Source organism: Crassostrea angulata, chromosome 5, assembly GCF_025612915.1.
Source record: "Crassostrea angulata isolate pt1a10 chromosome 5, ASM2561291v2, whole genome shotgun sequence".
Taxonomy (NCBI): domain Eukaryota; kingdom Metazoa; phylum Mollusca; class Bivalvia; order Ostreida; family Ostreidae; genus Magallana; species Magallana angulata.
The window spans coordinates 28,767,248-28,783,788 of NC_069115.1; the positions used below are offsets into that span (position 1 = coordinate 28,767,248).

General features: G+C 31.2%; 1 protein-coding gene and 2 pseudogenes across 1 annotated transcript; 1 reads left to right on the plus strand and 2 right to left on the minus strand.

Moving 5' to 3' along the window:
- Window positions 1-1,763: 1,763 nt before the first annotated feature.
- On the minus strand, window positions 1,764-6,030 carry LOC128183099 (uncharacterized; annotated as a pseudogene).
- Window positions 6,031-9,076: 3,046 nt separating this feature from the next.
- On the plus strand, window positions 9,077-10,929 carry LOC128185277 (uncharacterized). Its single transcript, XM_052854911.1, has 2 exons — window positions 9,077-9,363; window positions 9,948-10,929. Exons 1-2 carry the CDS (start codon window positions 9,221-9,223, stop codon window positions 10,927-10,929), a joined length of 1,125 nt encoding a protein of 374 aa, XP_052710871.1. The 5' UTR covers window positions 9,077-9,220.
- Window positions 10,930-12,096: 1,167 nt separating this feature from the next.
- LOC128182820 (THAP domain-containing protein 11-like) lies at window positions 12,097-13,924 on the minus strand (annotated as a pseudogene).
- Between the last annotated feature and the right edge of the window lie 2,617 nt (window positions 13,925-16,541).

Genomic DNA, 16,541 nt, shown 5'->3' on the forward strand with positions numbered 1-16,541 from the left:
CTCCTTTCAAAGTTAGAAATATTCAAAGTGAATGAAATATTTTTGTATTGAAAACACAAAAAAACAAACCAAAATGCATCATGGTAATGTTTAAAAAAGGGAATTCTTTTGTTTTCGTCCCCAGAGATTTATTTTATTCCCATGTTATACATTGATTATAAAGAAAGCAAAATTAAGAAATATTAGTGAACATTTGATTTTTGATTTGCCAAAATATTATGAATTTCATTTATAGCGATGTCAAAGTCGTGATACAATATTACAAACATATCTGCTTCGACGTCAGAGGGCGAATATTGATATGGGGCGAAATAAGGCGATACCTTTTTATGTCGTTTCTGTTATAAACAATTTTTTTGTTCATTTAAAATGCATAGAAAGATGGATGTGAATAACTTATAGCTACAATATAAAATCAGTGTGAAATTATGTTTGATCAACTATTAAAACATTATACCATCCTCTGTGTATTTATATCTTCAATGTTTTCGATATGTCATCTTTGATATGTTTTTGCAATAAAAATAGTTTAAACAGGTTATGTTAGAAATACCTTTACTAGAGATAGAAACAAGTCTACAATATGAAATAGTCACACATGTTAACAAAAAAATATACAGCACAGTCTCATTAAACAGTAAAACATAAAAACTGCTACTTTAACCTACCACGATATCAAAAGAGGCATATACAGCAAAAACTTGACTATGAATAGCAATATATATATATATATATATATATATATATATATATATATATATATATATATATATATATATATATATATATATATATATATATATATATAAGGGCAACTTGCCCTTTAGGCATTAAAGAATAAATCCGTATTATTGAGATCCCGGATTAGATTGATAATGATATCACATCTTTTCCTTAGTGAAACCATGTTTGAAGTGTTATAATTGCCAAATATAGTTACAATTTACTCTTTATTTTATTCATATTTTGCAACAAGCTAACAGGAGTCATGACAATATGCTTCAGATGTGATTGCACTTTGATAAATAACATTTTATAGCTATGGTTTTCCTTTGAAGACTAAAAATAAATTGCATGTTTATATTTATAATTATATTATATTTATTTATTTTCAAGAAAATTTATGTCTTAAAAATTGTACATTAACATTGCAAACAAATTGTTGTTGGGGTTTCTTCTTACTGCTTTTTTGTTAAGAACCCTAAATCCTCAGTGATTATTTCACATAGATATACAAATTATAAAAATCACTTTTGAATTTTGTCATGAACAATCAATAATAAAAAAAAAGATTTTCACACCACTAAATGCAATGCAATATACCAGTTCTTGCAAGTCATTTTAATAAATCTTTCTATTTTTGTCGGCTAGTGACTAGCATGTCGTTTTCCAACATTTAAAAAGACTGTTCACAAATATGGGTACAAGTAATATATTTTCAAATTTTGTCTACCTGACAATTGTGTTCTTATTCAAAGCCTTATTAGAGGAATCTTAACGATGTTATCAGTGAACATATGAGATAAGTGTAGTTAGTATTCTTTATGCATCCCCATTCTCCTACCTACACATCAAACAAACTCACAAATATGTTGAAAATTTTATTGATCAGAATATGATTATATCCTGATCAAAATATATAAACATTGCTCTACATCATATCTTCTTTATACCAATAATTCAAGTAGAACAGAAATGTAAAAAACTGTAACTGTTAAAAGCATATGTTAAAACCAACTGCAACATATAATATGTAGAACAGAATATTATACAAGATAAACTATGCATTGAAACACATAGGTAAATTATTCATATACTGATGGCAGAAGGTTAGTATACTATATAGATAAATTGATAGGTACATACATATTGCATGTATGTAAAGTGTAACAATTAAACGATTGGATAGAAAAGGAGGTGTCAAATATGTTAGTGCAAACATTGATGATTTATTTTAGCGATGCTGAAAGCATTGCATCTAAAGAGAAATTGTACACCTATTTCTTTAATCTGAAATAAATTGCAGTGATGACAAAGAAAGCAGATGTCAATAAGCAGAGACTAATTAACATTGTCCTGCTCCTAAATGGCCTAGTTATGTATGGTCGAATAGATGAACAATTCCATAGCACATCTGAAAATAAAAAATATAAAGGTAAACATTTTTAAATTTAGGCCTTATACATGAATAAGGCAAAATAAACAACTTATTGTCTTTTTTAATAGTTGATTTTAATCAACTATTCTATGCAGTTACTCTGGGAAAACGGATGTGAAACAGTGTATATAAACAAGCATTCTGAGCGTATTGCATAAGCAATACACGTCCCCTACCGGTTTGTGGAAATTGTGAAAACAATACACTGTTATGTAGAATATCGACTCCGAACATTAAAAAATTGGAATATAAAAAATTAATTTTATCGAAAATATGTCAACCAGACGCTACAAAAGTGTAAACTTGATCTGTAGTTTGACATTTTGAAGCTGTTCAGCAAATTTCATATTATTCCTCAAACGCATAAAGAAAAAAAGTGTGGAAAACTGAATTGGGACAGAGAGGCGGACGGACAGACGGACAGACAGACGGACGGACGGACGGACAGACAGGACTGACGGACGCAGAGGAAAGCTATAGTCCCCTCCGGTGAAAACCGGTAGGGGACTAATAAGCACAACCCATTAATAGAAAAACCATCACCGCTGACAAGACTTAGTACCTTAACATAATCGATAAATTCGATGTAATGTATTCAGAAGCATTGTTTTTCAAGGGAACTTATTTATAGATACCTTGAAAACTGTCAGATTTTAAATGATAAGAACAACTGAGATATTTTTGTTGTCGTATGTATCCCTACGCCAGAGCATTTATGACAAAAGCGCCGCCATTTTAACAGCCGAAAAAGATTAAGGGCATACGATAGAACCAGTACTGGCGTAGCTAGACTTGACTTCTTTATTATTTGTTTGTTAAAAAACTGACTAGATACAATTTTCGAGAACGATTTCAATTATCATTGAGTTTGATGGCGTCAAATCTATTATTAAATATTACACAATAAGATTTATATAGGGTTTTCCTCTATATCTTGGAATTCTTGTCGGAAAATCCCCAAATATTCATATTTGATAAAAATGTGCGTTATTATATAAATACAGCTAAGGAACTACTACATATCGCTGATTGATTAATAAGATCAACTATGGTTACACGTAGTACTTCAGTGCTTCGATTTTAATAGCAACTAACAATAGGAAAAAACAAACCTTGCATGTAAGTTATGTTAGCAAAATGTTAATCAATCAATATTATTCAAACCCACATATATAATGAAAAAACAATATGTTAGAAATGATATTTAACAATTATTGCTGGAGTGTTTTTATTAAGGTCAATTCGATAACTGAGCTACTCGAGAAGTACAAAATATACCAAGCACGAAGGGCGAGGAGGATACTGTACTTCTAGGGATGATTAATCATCGTATTGATAAAAAAAAAAACCCAGCAACAATTGTTTTATTCTATGATTAAGTTACATAATGCAGACTTATGAAATTGAGTGTTATCAAGTGAACAAATCTTTAAATTGAAACACTTTAAAAAACGCGAGATTTCATTGGACGACAAGAATGATGTTAACCGATCTTTTGAAAATGACCAATCAATTTTAGTTTAATGTAGAAAAAATCAATTGTTATATTCACCTCGTAGGTCACGTGCAGGGATATAACTGATTTTTTTCTATAATGTTGGATTTCAGCCAATCAGAGAGTTAAAAATTAATCAATGGTAGAATAAACCTATATACAACGTAATGTCTATGAAAATGTCTTACCTTTTTCTACAGATTTGTTGGAAAATGGTTCATATTTTATTGAGTTTTGTGTAAAATATGATTGGTTTCCAGTTACTGTACTGTACTGTCTCAGACAGTTTTATAGAGGAAACAAAAAACAATCATATTAGTCTTACATTTCATGGAAGATAATATATATATATATATATATATATATATATATATATATATATATATATATATATATATATATATATATATATATATATATATATATATATATATATATATAATACAAGATCACAATTTACTGGTCAGTGTTTTAATAGCTTTTTATTTGTCGGAATCACACAAATACTAAGAAATTGGGGTGTCTCGAAAAACAGTGATCTCGACAAACAATCTAATTAAAATTAGACCTTTCATCTCGCTCTCTGTTATATATGGATACCGCTCGTGCACGAACGGTATCCATATATAACAGAGAGCGAGATGAAAGGTCTAATTTTAATTAGATTGCCCGACAAATAGAGCTTATGCAGATCACATAATGAATAAAGCTAACCTTCATTCACTGTTGCTATATTTGTTGGATTCCGTGAAAAAATTGACTGGTCTTCAACGTCATTATCCTCTGTAACATCTGAATCAATATGAAAAGTTGAATATAATTAATATATTTGCAGGTGGTTTAAGGTGTTGCTCATATATACATACAGACGAAAGGATGGGAATATACAAGAAAACAAGATGATACATAAATTAGATTAGACAAGATAGATAGATAGATAGATAGATAGATAGATAGATAGATAGATAGATAGATAGATAGATAGATAGATAGATAGATAGATACATTACGTAATTGTTCACATCCACTGATATGATTGCAGAACTTTTTACCACATATACATTCTAGCTGGCAATTTTGCCCGTAGTTTGGATAGCGACACGTAATATTACAGTCTTTTCCAAAATATCCCGGTATACAATCTATTAAACACCGAAAGGAAATTAAGTAAATGAATATAAAGTAATTTTGTTGAAAAACATTATATTTTATGTAATAGATTTTACATCCAACTTTGATTAGGTTCCGTCCTGACAAAAAAAAAAAGGAATTTCATAACAAATCAATGGATTTGGGAATTACATGTATGATAATTAATAAAACTGATAATTAATAAAACTGAGCTTTTACAGACGCATAATCTCTCGGTTTTATGAATGCATCAAGCTCACTCTTATATGTAGATAATTTAAAAAGAAATATTTTTCATTACCTTTACAACAATAAGGAATAGTTAACAAAAAATTCAAAAAAAAAAAGTTTCCCTTCTATAAAAGGCCTTTCGTGTGCAAGTTATCATAACGTCATCAGCATTTTAAACAATAAGTAATAGTAGTTAAAAAAGCTCTAAAGTAAATGTTTCTGTCTAATAGAAGTTTATTTAATCGATGGTTCGTATTTAAAAATACAAAAGTTTTTGACTGATCAATTTCGCAGCATACGAGTGGTTCAAAGGTCTTCTTTTGATATTATGGTAATATTAAATGCTGTTTTAGCACTTGTTTGGTATTGTGAATAGAATAAGTGTCTAAACCTACGTTTAATACCCAATCATTTTCATTAAATAACAACAAAGAAATTGAGTACAAAAAATAACCAAAACTGTCTCATACTAGTGAACATTTTTTTCACGCTGAAGTTTCTAGCGTATTCTTACAAGTAAAATTCCTGAATTGTAGTTTCAGTTGTACTGTTTTGATCTAACATTCTTTAAGTACTTACCGCTGCAACTATTAGATTTCTTGTCAAATTGGAAATACCGACAACACACTGGAGGTCTTAAAAAAATCAAAGATAGCATGTTAAATTATATTTATATAAAAGTGTTGGAAATACCAACAACATATTGGAGGTCTTCAAAAATCAATGATAACATTTTATATCATATTTATTGCATACATTTCGTATGCTGTGTGCACATGGGCTATATGTCTAGTCAATATTACATATTGTTGCTAAAATATAAACACCGTATAATCTTAATTAAAAAATGAATAAAGATGTCTTACGTGCCACACGACTCTGCTGAAATGGTAAAAGTTATAAAAATGTCTACAATAAATATGAAAGTAAGTCTCCTGAATACACTTGTACGTATGTACATGTACATGTCCATGTTACCAATTTTCAAAAGTTTTATCCGATGACAAGTTTTCTTTTATATATGATACTGCATGTAAATAAAAATTATATGTACTTGTAAACTTAAAATATTCACATCATCTCTTTTTTTAAACAAGGAAATGATCGAAAGTTACAAGTTGAATGAAATTTCCTTAATGCTTATCATAGTTGAACATATTTCCTCGAATACATTTTTTCTTAATTATGCTCATATTGTTGTGACATAGGCAATATTCCTACCATTCTATTATGACTCCTTTATCCTATACATTCATTTGTGATCATGCACCTACATGTACAAACAATTTTAATTATGTATATGTAATATCTGCACAAAGTAACTCCTCTGTCACTGCTTGTCCTGTCAAAAGTTTGATTTTGGTCATAATGACAACTTAAATAATTTATTTACATTGATACATTTCTAGAGTTGTAAAGGGTATTGGGATGAATGTTTTGCATGATATTCATGAAAGATTCAAAAGCAAACATTTGCAAAGCAAACCATTTTTTCATTCTTTCATAATAACTTTTTATTTGAAATATTTTAGATTAAAGATCATTACATGTACAATGCCTGATTGTTATACTTGTACTTTTTTATCAATAGATATGAACATTTTTCGTATATAAGTATACCATTCGCCCATACATATTTTTTCCGCATAAGAAGACATGAATTGAGTATAATTTATTTTAATCCCCATCCTTATTCTCAACAAAATCATTAAGCTACGGCTATATATGAAATTGATTTTTAACAATTTGAATCTTAACTTCGTTTAACACAAAATTAACGCCTTCTTTATATAACCAAGCAAGTCAGGTTCTCTTAACTTTCGGTTTTACAAGAGAGAGAGAGAGAGAGAGAGAGAGAGAGAGAGAGAGAGAGAGAGAGAGAGAGAGAGAGAGAGAGAGAGAGACAGAGACAGAGAGACAGAGAGAGACAGAGAGAGAGATAAATTCATTTTGATTATCTATGTTAAAATGTGATATAGTTGACAATAAAAATGTGTGAAGGCTGCTTTTGACGCAAACGTCTATGTATTTCCAACATCACTTACGTTCCTTTTTTTGGTGTATTTATGTTTAAAGGGAGACAGATTAGTGATTTTGGTAATGTTTCACTACTCAACCCTTTATAGTTTTCACCTGTAACCTAGACTGGATATTGTCCAGCTATGTGTTAGGTAGTAGTATTAGTTTAGATATTTTTGCAGTGGATGTTTACTTCTTTAGAGAGTTACATGTATGATTTTAATGTAAGTTTCAATTTTTGAGAGGATTTGGGGACTATGATACAAATTGATTGAAATAATTAAAGTGTAATACATATGCCTTTTTATACTTTCTCTTCCTTTTGATAGAATGAATTATAACAAATTTAAATAATAAATTTCAAAAAATACATGCAATCAAATCTTCAAGTTTTATTATTTTCTACACTTTAATTTCAAATGGTTTCATAATAATAATTGCAAATTTACTTCAATTTAACGAAACGATGGCTACATAATCAACTTAAACAATCGAAGTATCAGTTCTTGCATTAATATTTTCTTTTCTGTAGTGTTGTATGTATTTCAATTGAGCACAAGTCAATTTGTACAATTTAAGATAAACGCTAATGATACCAATAAAAGCAGCTGCTAATATACATAGACTGGTCATTATTGGTTTGATACTTAATGGTTTAAAGGCAGAAACAGTTCATCCTCACCCCCGAAACTACAATTTTTTCAATGTTGAACGGTTTATATAAGTAAAAATGCTTGTAAGTATTAACTACTAGTATCCGCTAAATATCACGGATACTTATGGAAAATGCATTCTAAATTATTTTTTTTTGCTGTAGAAAATCGTTTGATGTGTTAAAAATGTATAATTATATTGTTTAATGGAAAAACATTTATACAAGGGATATTAATTGTTTCAGATTATCTTATATTTGTAAAATAGTAAAGTGTGGTTGGCAATGCAATATATCAGCAATACAAAAGTACGTGCATATGTAGCAAATAAATAATTATGCCTATTTTGTATATCTTTCCCTTCAAGGTAACAAGTTTACCTCTATACCACATAATCAAATCGTACGTAAGGGAACTGGATTACATAAACAGACAACTCGTATGTAAATAATTTCATATAGTTAAGGCATTATCTTCAATTCATTTACACTAAAGTTATTATTCGTTATGGAGAAATTAATTTGTGTATCAATCATGTATTTTTTTTGTATGGATGTGTAAATCGTTTACTCGTAAATATAAAACAGTGCATTGCTACTGTACATGCCGCTTTTCAATAAAAAAAACAAACATAAAGCAATACGTTTCCTTAATTCTAATCCATCTAATACCATTTTGTGCAGCATACATGCATTATGCGAATTTTTATTTGAACTTTAGTAAGGCAATGGTTGCCTTACTATCTGTATATCTTCAATGATAGCAAACTGAAAGCTTATTTGAGCACCAGCTGGCAATATTGTTAAACTGACTCCGCCCCTTTTTTAGTTAAAAGTAAAAACTGCCTGCTCTTATCACATGTGGTCAATAGAAGTGAAATGCCATTTGTATATAATTTGTTTGTTTAAAAACTGATAAGATAGAATTTGAGAATGAATTCAATTATTGATATATAATGCATCGTAGAGTTTGATGGCGTCAATTCTATATTTAAATATTACACAATAGCTCGGAATTCTTGTCGGAAAATCCCTAAAAATAGCCGATTTCCGAGATTTTATCGTCTTTACTGCGGAGGTAGAAAAGTTGCTGTCACGTGATCATTTGTAAGGCATAACAAATGGCAGATCAGCATCATCATATCGGTGCAAAAACCGTCCCAGAATTACGCATTTTTTTTTTAGAGAAAGGGGGATTAGTTGTAATGAATATAGAAAGTTCACGTTAGTCAGGTTGGCTCAAGTCGCACTAGAACTTCAGTTACCGATCATTGTCGCGAAAGACGACTACAAAGTCCTGAACTTGAAACGGCGCACCATACGAAGTCTTGATGGAGAAGAAATTGTCGCCCCAGATATAACGACTATTAATAGTCGCTTTACAAAGAATCTTAAAGAACTTCCTTGCCTGGAAATATGCGATGTGTTGATATATTTGCTGCGATGTTCTGCCTGGTCAGATAACAGATTAAAGAATTACAGACAAGACAACGGCTATAAACTGTACAAAGATGGACACATTAGTAATGTGCAGATGTACAACATTCCAAACTCAGATTATAATTACGTTTCGGCCACATGTGTTAAGGAAACAACTTTAAGCGAGAAACCGTATATTACATGGATATTGCAGAAAAAGGATGGCCAAGTAATTTCTGCTGGATGTGCATGTGTTGCGTAAGTGTTTATCACTACAGTACTGAATAAAAAGTTTAATGCATTACAAAATTATGTCAATAAAACATAATATTCATCAACACATATTCATTTAGTAATGTTTACACTGAATTTGCTTTTAAAATTAGTGGGAAACTTATAAGACATGCGCGGATCTGGGGGGGGGGGGGGGGGGGGTCCAGACCCCTCACCCCTGCAAAATTCTTTTCTTTCTTTAATTTTTTTAAAAATTACATTATACACTCACCAAAAATATGTCTTGGACCCCCCCCCCCCCCCATAACCGGCAAACTCAAATAACCGTCGGACCCCCTACCCCCCTGGAAAAATTTTCTGGATTTGTGCATTTAGGATCTACATTTACAGGCATGTATCGTGTATTGCTCATTGTTTTCAAAGTGTGTGTGGGGGGGGGGCACTAATGACAATTTAAGGAGACCTGCCCTGCTACATGCTTGATAGTGTAAAGATTTTCCAAATGTATTGTGATGTTTTATCTAGGAGCACTTTTCATTGTTTTTTAAATCAGTATAGATGTATTAGCAAATATACACACTTTACAATTCAGATTTAATCATTTTTAGGGATGATGGAACGTGTAAACACTGCACAGCTTTACTGTTTTCCTTGGCTGATTTTTGCACTCGCCATATGGACAGGAACACACAAGTAGGAACAGATCGCCCATGCATATGGGACATACCTAGAAAAGTGTCAGTTCCCACAAAAATTGATGACCTTGATGTTAGATACAATAAAACTAATCCGTGCATTGCACCTACTTCTGCAGCTTTCCACTCTTCTAAAGTTCATGAACAATCCTTGCGAGATGTAGAATGTCATTTGTACAGATTGTGTAAAGGATCGGATTCTTTACTGCTTCATGTTCTCGAACCTCCCTCAGATGACAGTGATGAAGAAATAAAGGATGAGCAGCCACCAAATATGACAAACTATATGAGTGAATTTATAAGAGAGAAGGTTAATACAGATTTTCCTACCATTTTGAAAAGCAAATGTGATATAAATTTAATTAGTAAAATTGAAATATTAACAAAAGGTCAAGGAAATTGTACTGAGTGGTTCAAATATCATGAAGGCAGAATCACTGCCTCTCTTGCATTTTCTGTGTGTCACTTTAGAGATTCAAACAAAGAAGATAATTATATTGTAAAAAAAATCATGAACTCCAGCTCTGTGCCCCTTTCAACTCCTGCAATTAAATATGGAAAAGAGCATGAAGCAATCGCTCGACTTTTAAACCAGGAAAATTATAAAAAAGAGCACATAAAAGCCCATATTGTTGAAAGTGGATTACATGTGTCCAAGCAATATCCATACATGGGTGCCTCGCCAGATGGACTTGTGCAATGCAAATGTTGCGGGAATGGACTTCTAGAGATTAAGTGCACATATACACACAAAGACTTATCTCCAGATGAAGTTGCTACAAGGGACAAAAATTATTTTGTTTATATGGACGACAACAACAATGTTAAGTTGAAAACAAACACATCTTGGTATTACCAAATTCAGACCCAGCTTGGTGTGTGTGACAGAAAATAAAATGGTGTGACTTTCTCTTTTACACACAGAAAGAAATATCTGTCAACAGAATTTCTTTTTACAATACTTTATTTGAAATGATTGCATCAAAATCAAATTTCTTCTTCAAGAAATATGTAATTCCTGCTCTTAAAAAGAAGTACAAATGAAATATTAAAACACAATAACTTGTACTTTGTTTTATTATCTAATTTTGTTTTAATACTTGTGCACTTTTACAAAAATGTTCAAATTTATCACAATTCAAATCTGTGAAAAATTACAACCAATCAGCATGACAATTTAATAGCTTTTTATCATGAATAAACAATACTCTTAAAATTTTAAAGAAAAATCAATACTTAAAACTTCTCTTCTAAAGAAATAGAAAATGTGCCACTCTCTTAACACTGACCAATGCAGACAGCGCATTATTTAATTTCAGCTTTTAATATAGATAAAGTAAACATAAAAATGTAATACAAGATCAGACATAAACAACATCGCTGTTTGACTAAATTATTAATACATGTACCATGATAACCAGTAGTGACCAGGCACATGCAAATACCTAAATACAAAAACTTACAATAAGTTATAAGCATCATAATTATGCACTTAATACACAGGTGATACATTTAATTTTTCACAAGAGGTTTCTCAATATTGCAGAAAAATGCAGCAACTTTTAGCATTTGATTACAAATAGGTTTTAATTTCAATGGAATAATATTTGAGAGTAGTTTGAAACACTTTAGTCTTTGTATTGCCCTTTCTACATGAATTCTTAAATTTGCTATTTTTCTAGTTTTCCTTACTTCGCTAGCATTCAAACGTTTTCCTTTACCCCAAGGACACTTGTGAGTAAAGGGAGGAATGTTTAGAGTAGCTCTTCTCAAGGTCAAAAGGTCCCCAATGTTAAAGCCACGATCAGCCATAACCTCATCGAATGGCTCTATATTATCTAAAAAGGAACTATTCTCGGTAATATACCTATCTGATACATTTCCAGACCACAAGTCTGAAATATAGTTAAATGCACCTGAAGGGGTAATGCTTACTAAACACTTGAAAGTGTTATGATGTTTGTAAGAGCTGTAGGTTGCTGACTGACAAGTAGGAGTTTTTGGCCTCTGAACAAAAAATTCTGTGCAGTCTATAATAGCACAAGCCCTAGGAAACGATTTCTTAAATGATTTTTGCATGTATTTGATATTTTTTTCTCTAGACTGCCATTTAATACGTGGACTGAAAACATCGTGCATATATGATATCCAGGTAGTCAAAATTTGGGATACCCGGGTCTTTGAAACACCAAATAAATCTGCAAGAACACATCCTACTATTCCAAGTCTTAGTCTAACAAGAGTCAAAATGAATTCCTCATAGGGACTGAGCTTCCGTTTGGGTCCTTTTTTTTACCTTCCTCTTCATACTTCATATCACCAACAGATTTTTTTCCTGACCAGTATTTGAGTTTGCATTTATCTGCTTCTATTGATGAAAACAATCCATCCAAAATAGGTTTACTGGGTAACCCTGTGTAATGTTTCACTGAAACATCGGACTTGATGACATTGTCTAAAAAACAGTTTCGCAACAATGCTTCTTTGTCAGATAGTTTTGCTTTCATCTCTCTGGTTTGCCGCTGCAAGAGTTAAATGCCCTCTCCTGTGAGATCTGTTTGTGTGGACATGTCAACAGGTTCAGGTCTTTCCCAGCTTTTTTCTTCAGACATGTATGAATGATCATGACTCACAACACCTACAATGATATAAATTTAGTGAAAAGAGCGATTTGTATATACTGTTGCATCTATGTTTAAATTTAAAACCTTCGTAGATAAAATAATTGCAGTATTATTATTTATCATTACAACATTTTATAAATGTAGCCTTACTGGACTTTGCTGCTATTCCTTGCAATTTTCTGGATCGAACATGAGAAACTGTGTTTTCACCTTTAACAATAAGAAAGAGATAAACATTACAATACCATAAACCTGAGTTAGATGTGCATTGTAAAACATCAGCTATAATGGTGTGCGACCAGTTCTCGCCGAGTACCATTTCTTGCCAGTGCATTGTTACCGGTACCTCATTTTTCGTATATAATTTTGTGTTGATAAAATGACGTAACAATGCACTGGCGAGAATGGTACTCGGCGAGAACTGGTCACACTCCAAAACATATATAAGTAAAGTTTTACTGCAACTGGTCAACTGCATGGGTATCAAAAGATCCGAGACATATATTTTTGATTTTACCTTCCATAACTGCAGTTACAATAACTTCTGCTGCAACTGGTGGTGCATTGACAAGTTCAGTCTCAGTTGTATTATAATCCTGAAGTTGATCAAGTCGAGCAGAAGTGATGTTTCTTTTTTCTACAGCATTCTGTGGTCTCTCCTTCAAAGGGCGCATGAAATTATTTCTTGGAAACAATGTTGGGATTGGGTTACACTCAGTAGGTCTTCCATCAACAAAATGATTAGAACACACCCGGTGATGTCTTTTTGGTTCAAAATTCTCTCTATTAATCTAGTAAATCAGTAAAATATTTGTATTCAGATAAATGGTTTATGGAGAAAATTCGGATTGACAATCTGTCATGTTTACATTCTTAAAATCTAGAATAACCGACATTAATTTTCTGATTAAGATTTGCAACATAACTGATTGGAATTTTGTATACGTCAAAAATTAAGTATCTTGGCTTGCTTTTGCAAAAACAATGTACCTGAGAGATCCACCGCTTTCTAATTTTATTGTTCTTTAAGCGGGTGGGAAACGGGAAAAAATCGACTCCCTCCATTGCAGGATACTTTTCCAGGTTCCGCTTTTTACGTCCGTCTGACGTACAACCTGGGACAACACACCAGTACTTGGAAATATTTGGTTTAGCCATTAAACAAATTGTCCACAATTATGACAATATGCCTAACAAATCAGCATCGTCACGTGACTGCGGTGCGTAAAATATAAACCAATACGGTAAAACAGAGCATCCCGGAAATCGGCTATTCATATTTGAAAAAAATATGCATTATTATATTAATAGAGCTAAGAAACTACCCGCCCTGCGTAATTACATATCACTGATTGATTGATAAGATCAATTACGGTTACATGTAGTACCTCAGTTCTTCGACTTTAATAGCAACTAACAACAGGAAAAAATAACCTTGCATGTCAGTTATGCTAGTGCAATGTAAATCAATCAATATTATTCAAACCCACTTATATAATAAAAAATATGTTAGAAATGATATTTGATAATTATTGGTGGGGTGTATTTATTGGTTAATTCGATAACTGAGCTACTCGAGCAGTACAAATTACACCAAGCCCGAAGGGCGAGGAAGATACTGTACTTCTAGGGATGATCAATCATCGTATTGATCGAAAAAAAACCCAGCAACAACGGTTTTATTCTAAGATTCAGTTACATAATGATATGATACAGACATGTAAATATGAGCGTTATCAAGTGAACAAATTTTTTGATTGAAACACTTTCAAAAACGCGAAATTGCATTGGACGACAGGAATGATGATAACCATTCTATAATGTTAGATTTCAGCCAATCATAGAGTTAGAAATTAATCAATGGTAGAATAAAACTATATACAATGTAATGTCTATGATTAAGGTCTTAACTTTTTCTACAGATTTGTTGGAATATGGTTCATACTTTATTGAGTATTGTGTAAAATATGATTGGTTTCCAGTTACCGTACCATCCGTCACATCTGAATAAAACAACATTCCTGTTCTTTAAGATTGTTCTAGACATAAAACCGTTCATGTTTTCAGACAGTTTTATAGAGAGAAAAGCAATCAAATTACACTTACATTTCATGGAAGATAATGTATATATATATATATATATATATATATATATATATATATATATATATATATATATATATATATATATATATATATATATATATATATATATATATATATATATATACATGTATATATATATTCTTTTTATTTCTTAATACATGATCACAATTTACTGGTCAATGTTTCAATGGCTTTTTTATTTGATGGAATCACACAAATACTGAGGGGGGGGGGGGGGGGGGGGGGGCTTGAAAGACAGTGATCTCGAATAATGGAGCTTATGCAGATCCTAGAATGAATATGAAAGATGGATGGATGGATGGTTAGATGGATAGATGGATAGTCAGATAGATAGATAGATAGATAGATAGATAGATAGATAGATAGATAGATAGATAGATAGATAGATAGATAGATAGATAGATAGATAGATAGATAGATAGATAGATTACCTAATTGTTCACATCCACTGATATGATTGCAATACTTTTCATCTCACACACATTCTAGCTCACAATATTGCCCATAGCCTTGATAGCGACACCTAATATTACAGTCCCTTCCAAAATATCCTGGTATACAATCTATAAAACGCCGAAAGGAAATTAAGCATATGAATATAAAGTGATGTGTTTGAAAAACACTAATTTTATGTAATAGATTTCACATCCAGCTTAAATAAGAGTCTGTTCTGACGAAAAAAAAAGTTTTACAACAAATAAATTGATTTGTGAATTATAGTACTATTGTAATATGATGATTAAATTAATAAAATTGAAATTTTACTAAGCCAGCAAGATAAGGATATGATTAGATACAGACGAATTATCTCTCGGTTTTGTTTTTAGCATCAAGATCATTTTTACATGAGGATAATTTTTTATTTAGAATATTTGTATTACTATTATGAGGTAGTCATTTGTGTTAAAAAAAACAATAAGATTAGTTAAACAAAACATTGAAAATAAAAATTCCTCGCCTATAGGAAGCTTTCAATGTGTAAGTTATCATAACGTCATCAGATGCATTTTAAACAAGAAGTAATAGTTACAAATTGCTTAACAGTAAATGTTACTGTCTAATAGAAGTTTATTTAATTGATGGTTCGTATTTAAAAATACAAACATTTTTGACTGATCGATTTCGTAGCATACGAGTGGTAAAAAGTCTTCTTTTGTTATTAATATGTAATTTAAAATGCCGTTTTAACACTTGTTTGGTATTGTGAATAGAATCAGTGTCTTTACTTACGTTTAATACCCAATCAGTTTCATTAGATAGTAACAACAAAAAATTGAGTACAGAAATGAACCAAAACCTTCTCATACTAGTGAACATTTTCTTTTTTTCACTCTGAAGCTGTTTACGGAACTCATACGAGCAAAGTTACTTAATTATAGTTTCAGTTGTACTGGTTTGATTTAAAATTCTTTACGTACTTACTGCTGCAAGTATTAGATTTCTTGTCAATTTGGAAATACCGACAACACACTGTCCAGAGGTCTTTAAAAAAATCAATGAAAACATGTTATATCATATTTATTGCATAATTTTTTATGCGTTGTGCACATGATCAATATAAATAGTCATTATCAAATATTGCTGTTAAAATATAAACACCGTATAATCTGAATAAGAACTAAAAATGCCTTACGTGCCACACGACTCCGCTGCAATCGTAAAAGTTATAAAAATGCCTACAATAAATATGAAAGTAAGTCTCCTGAATACACTTGTACGGAGGTACATGTACATGTCCATGTTACCAATTTTCAAA

What these genes read in the sequence shown, in the direction of transcription:
- LOC128185277 (XM_052854911.1), top strand. Translation starts at nt 9,221, where the DNA reads ATGTACAACATTCCAAACTCAGATTATAATTACGTTTCGGCCACATGT. An exon ending in GCTGGATGTGCATGTGTTGC is followed by an intron (nt 9,364 to 9,947) that starts GTAAGTGTTTAT and finishes AATCATTTTTAG; the next exon opens with GGATGATGGAACGTGTAAAC.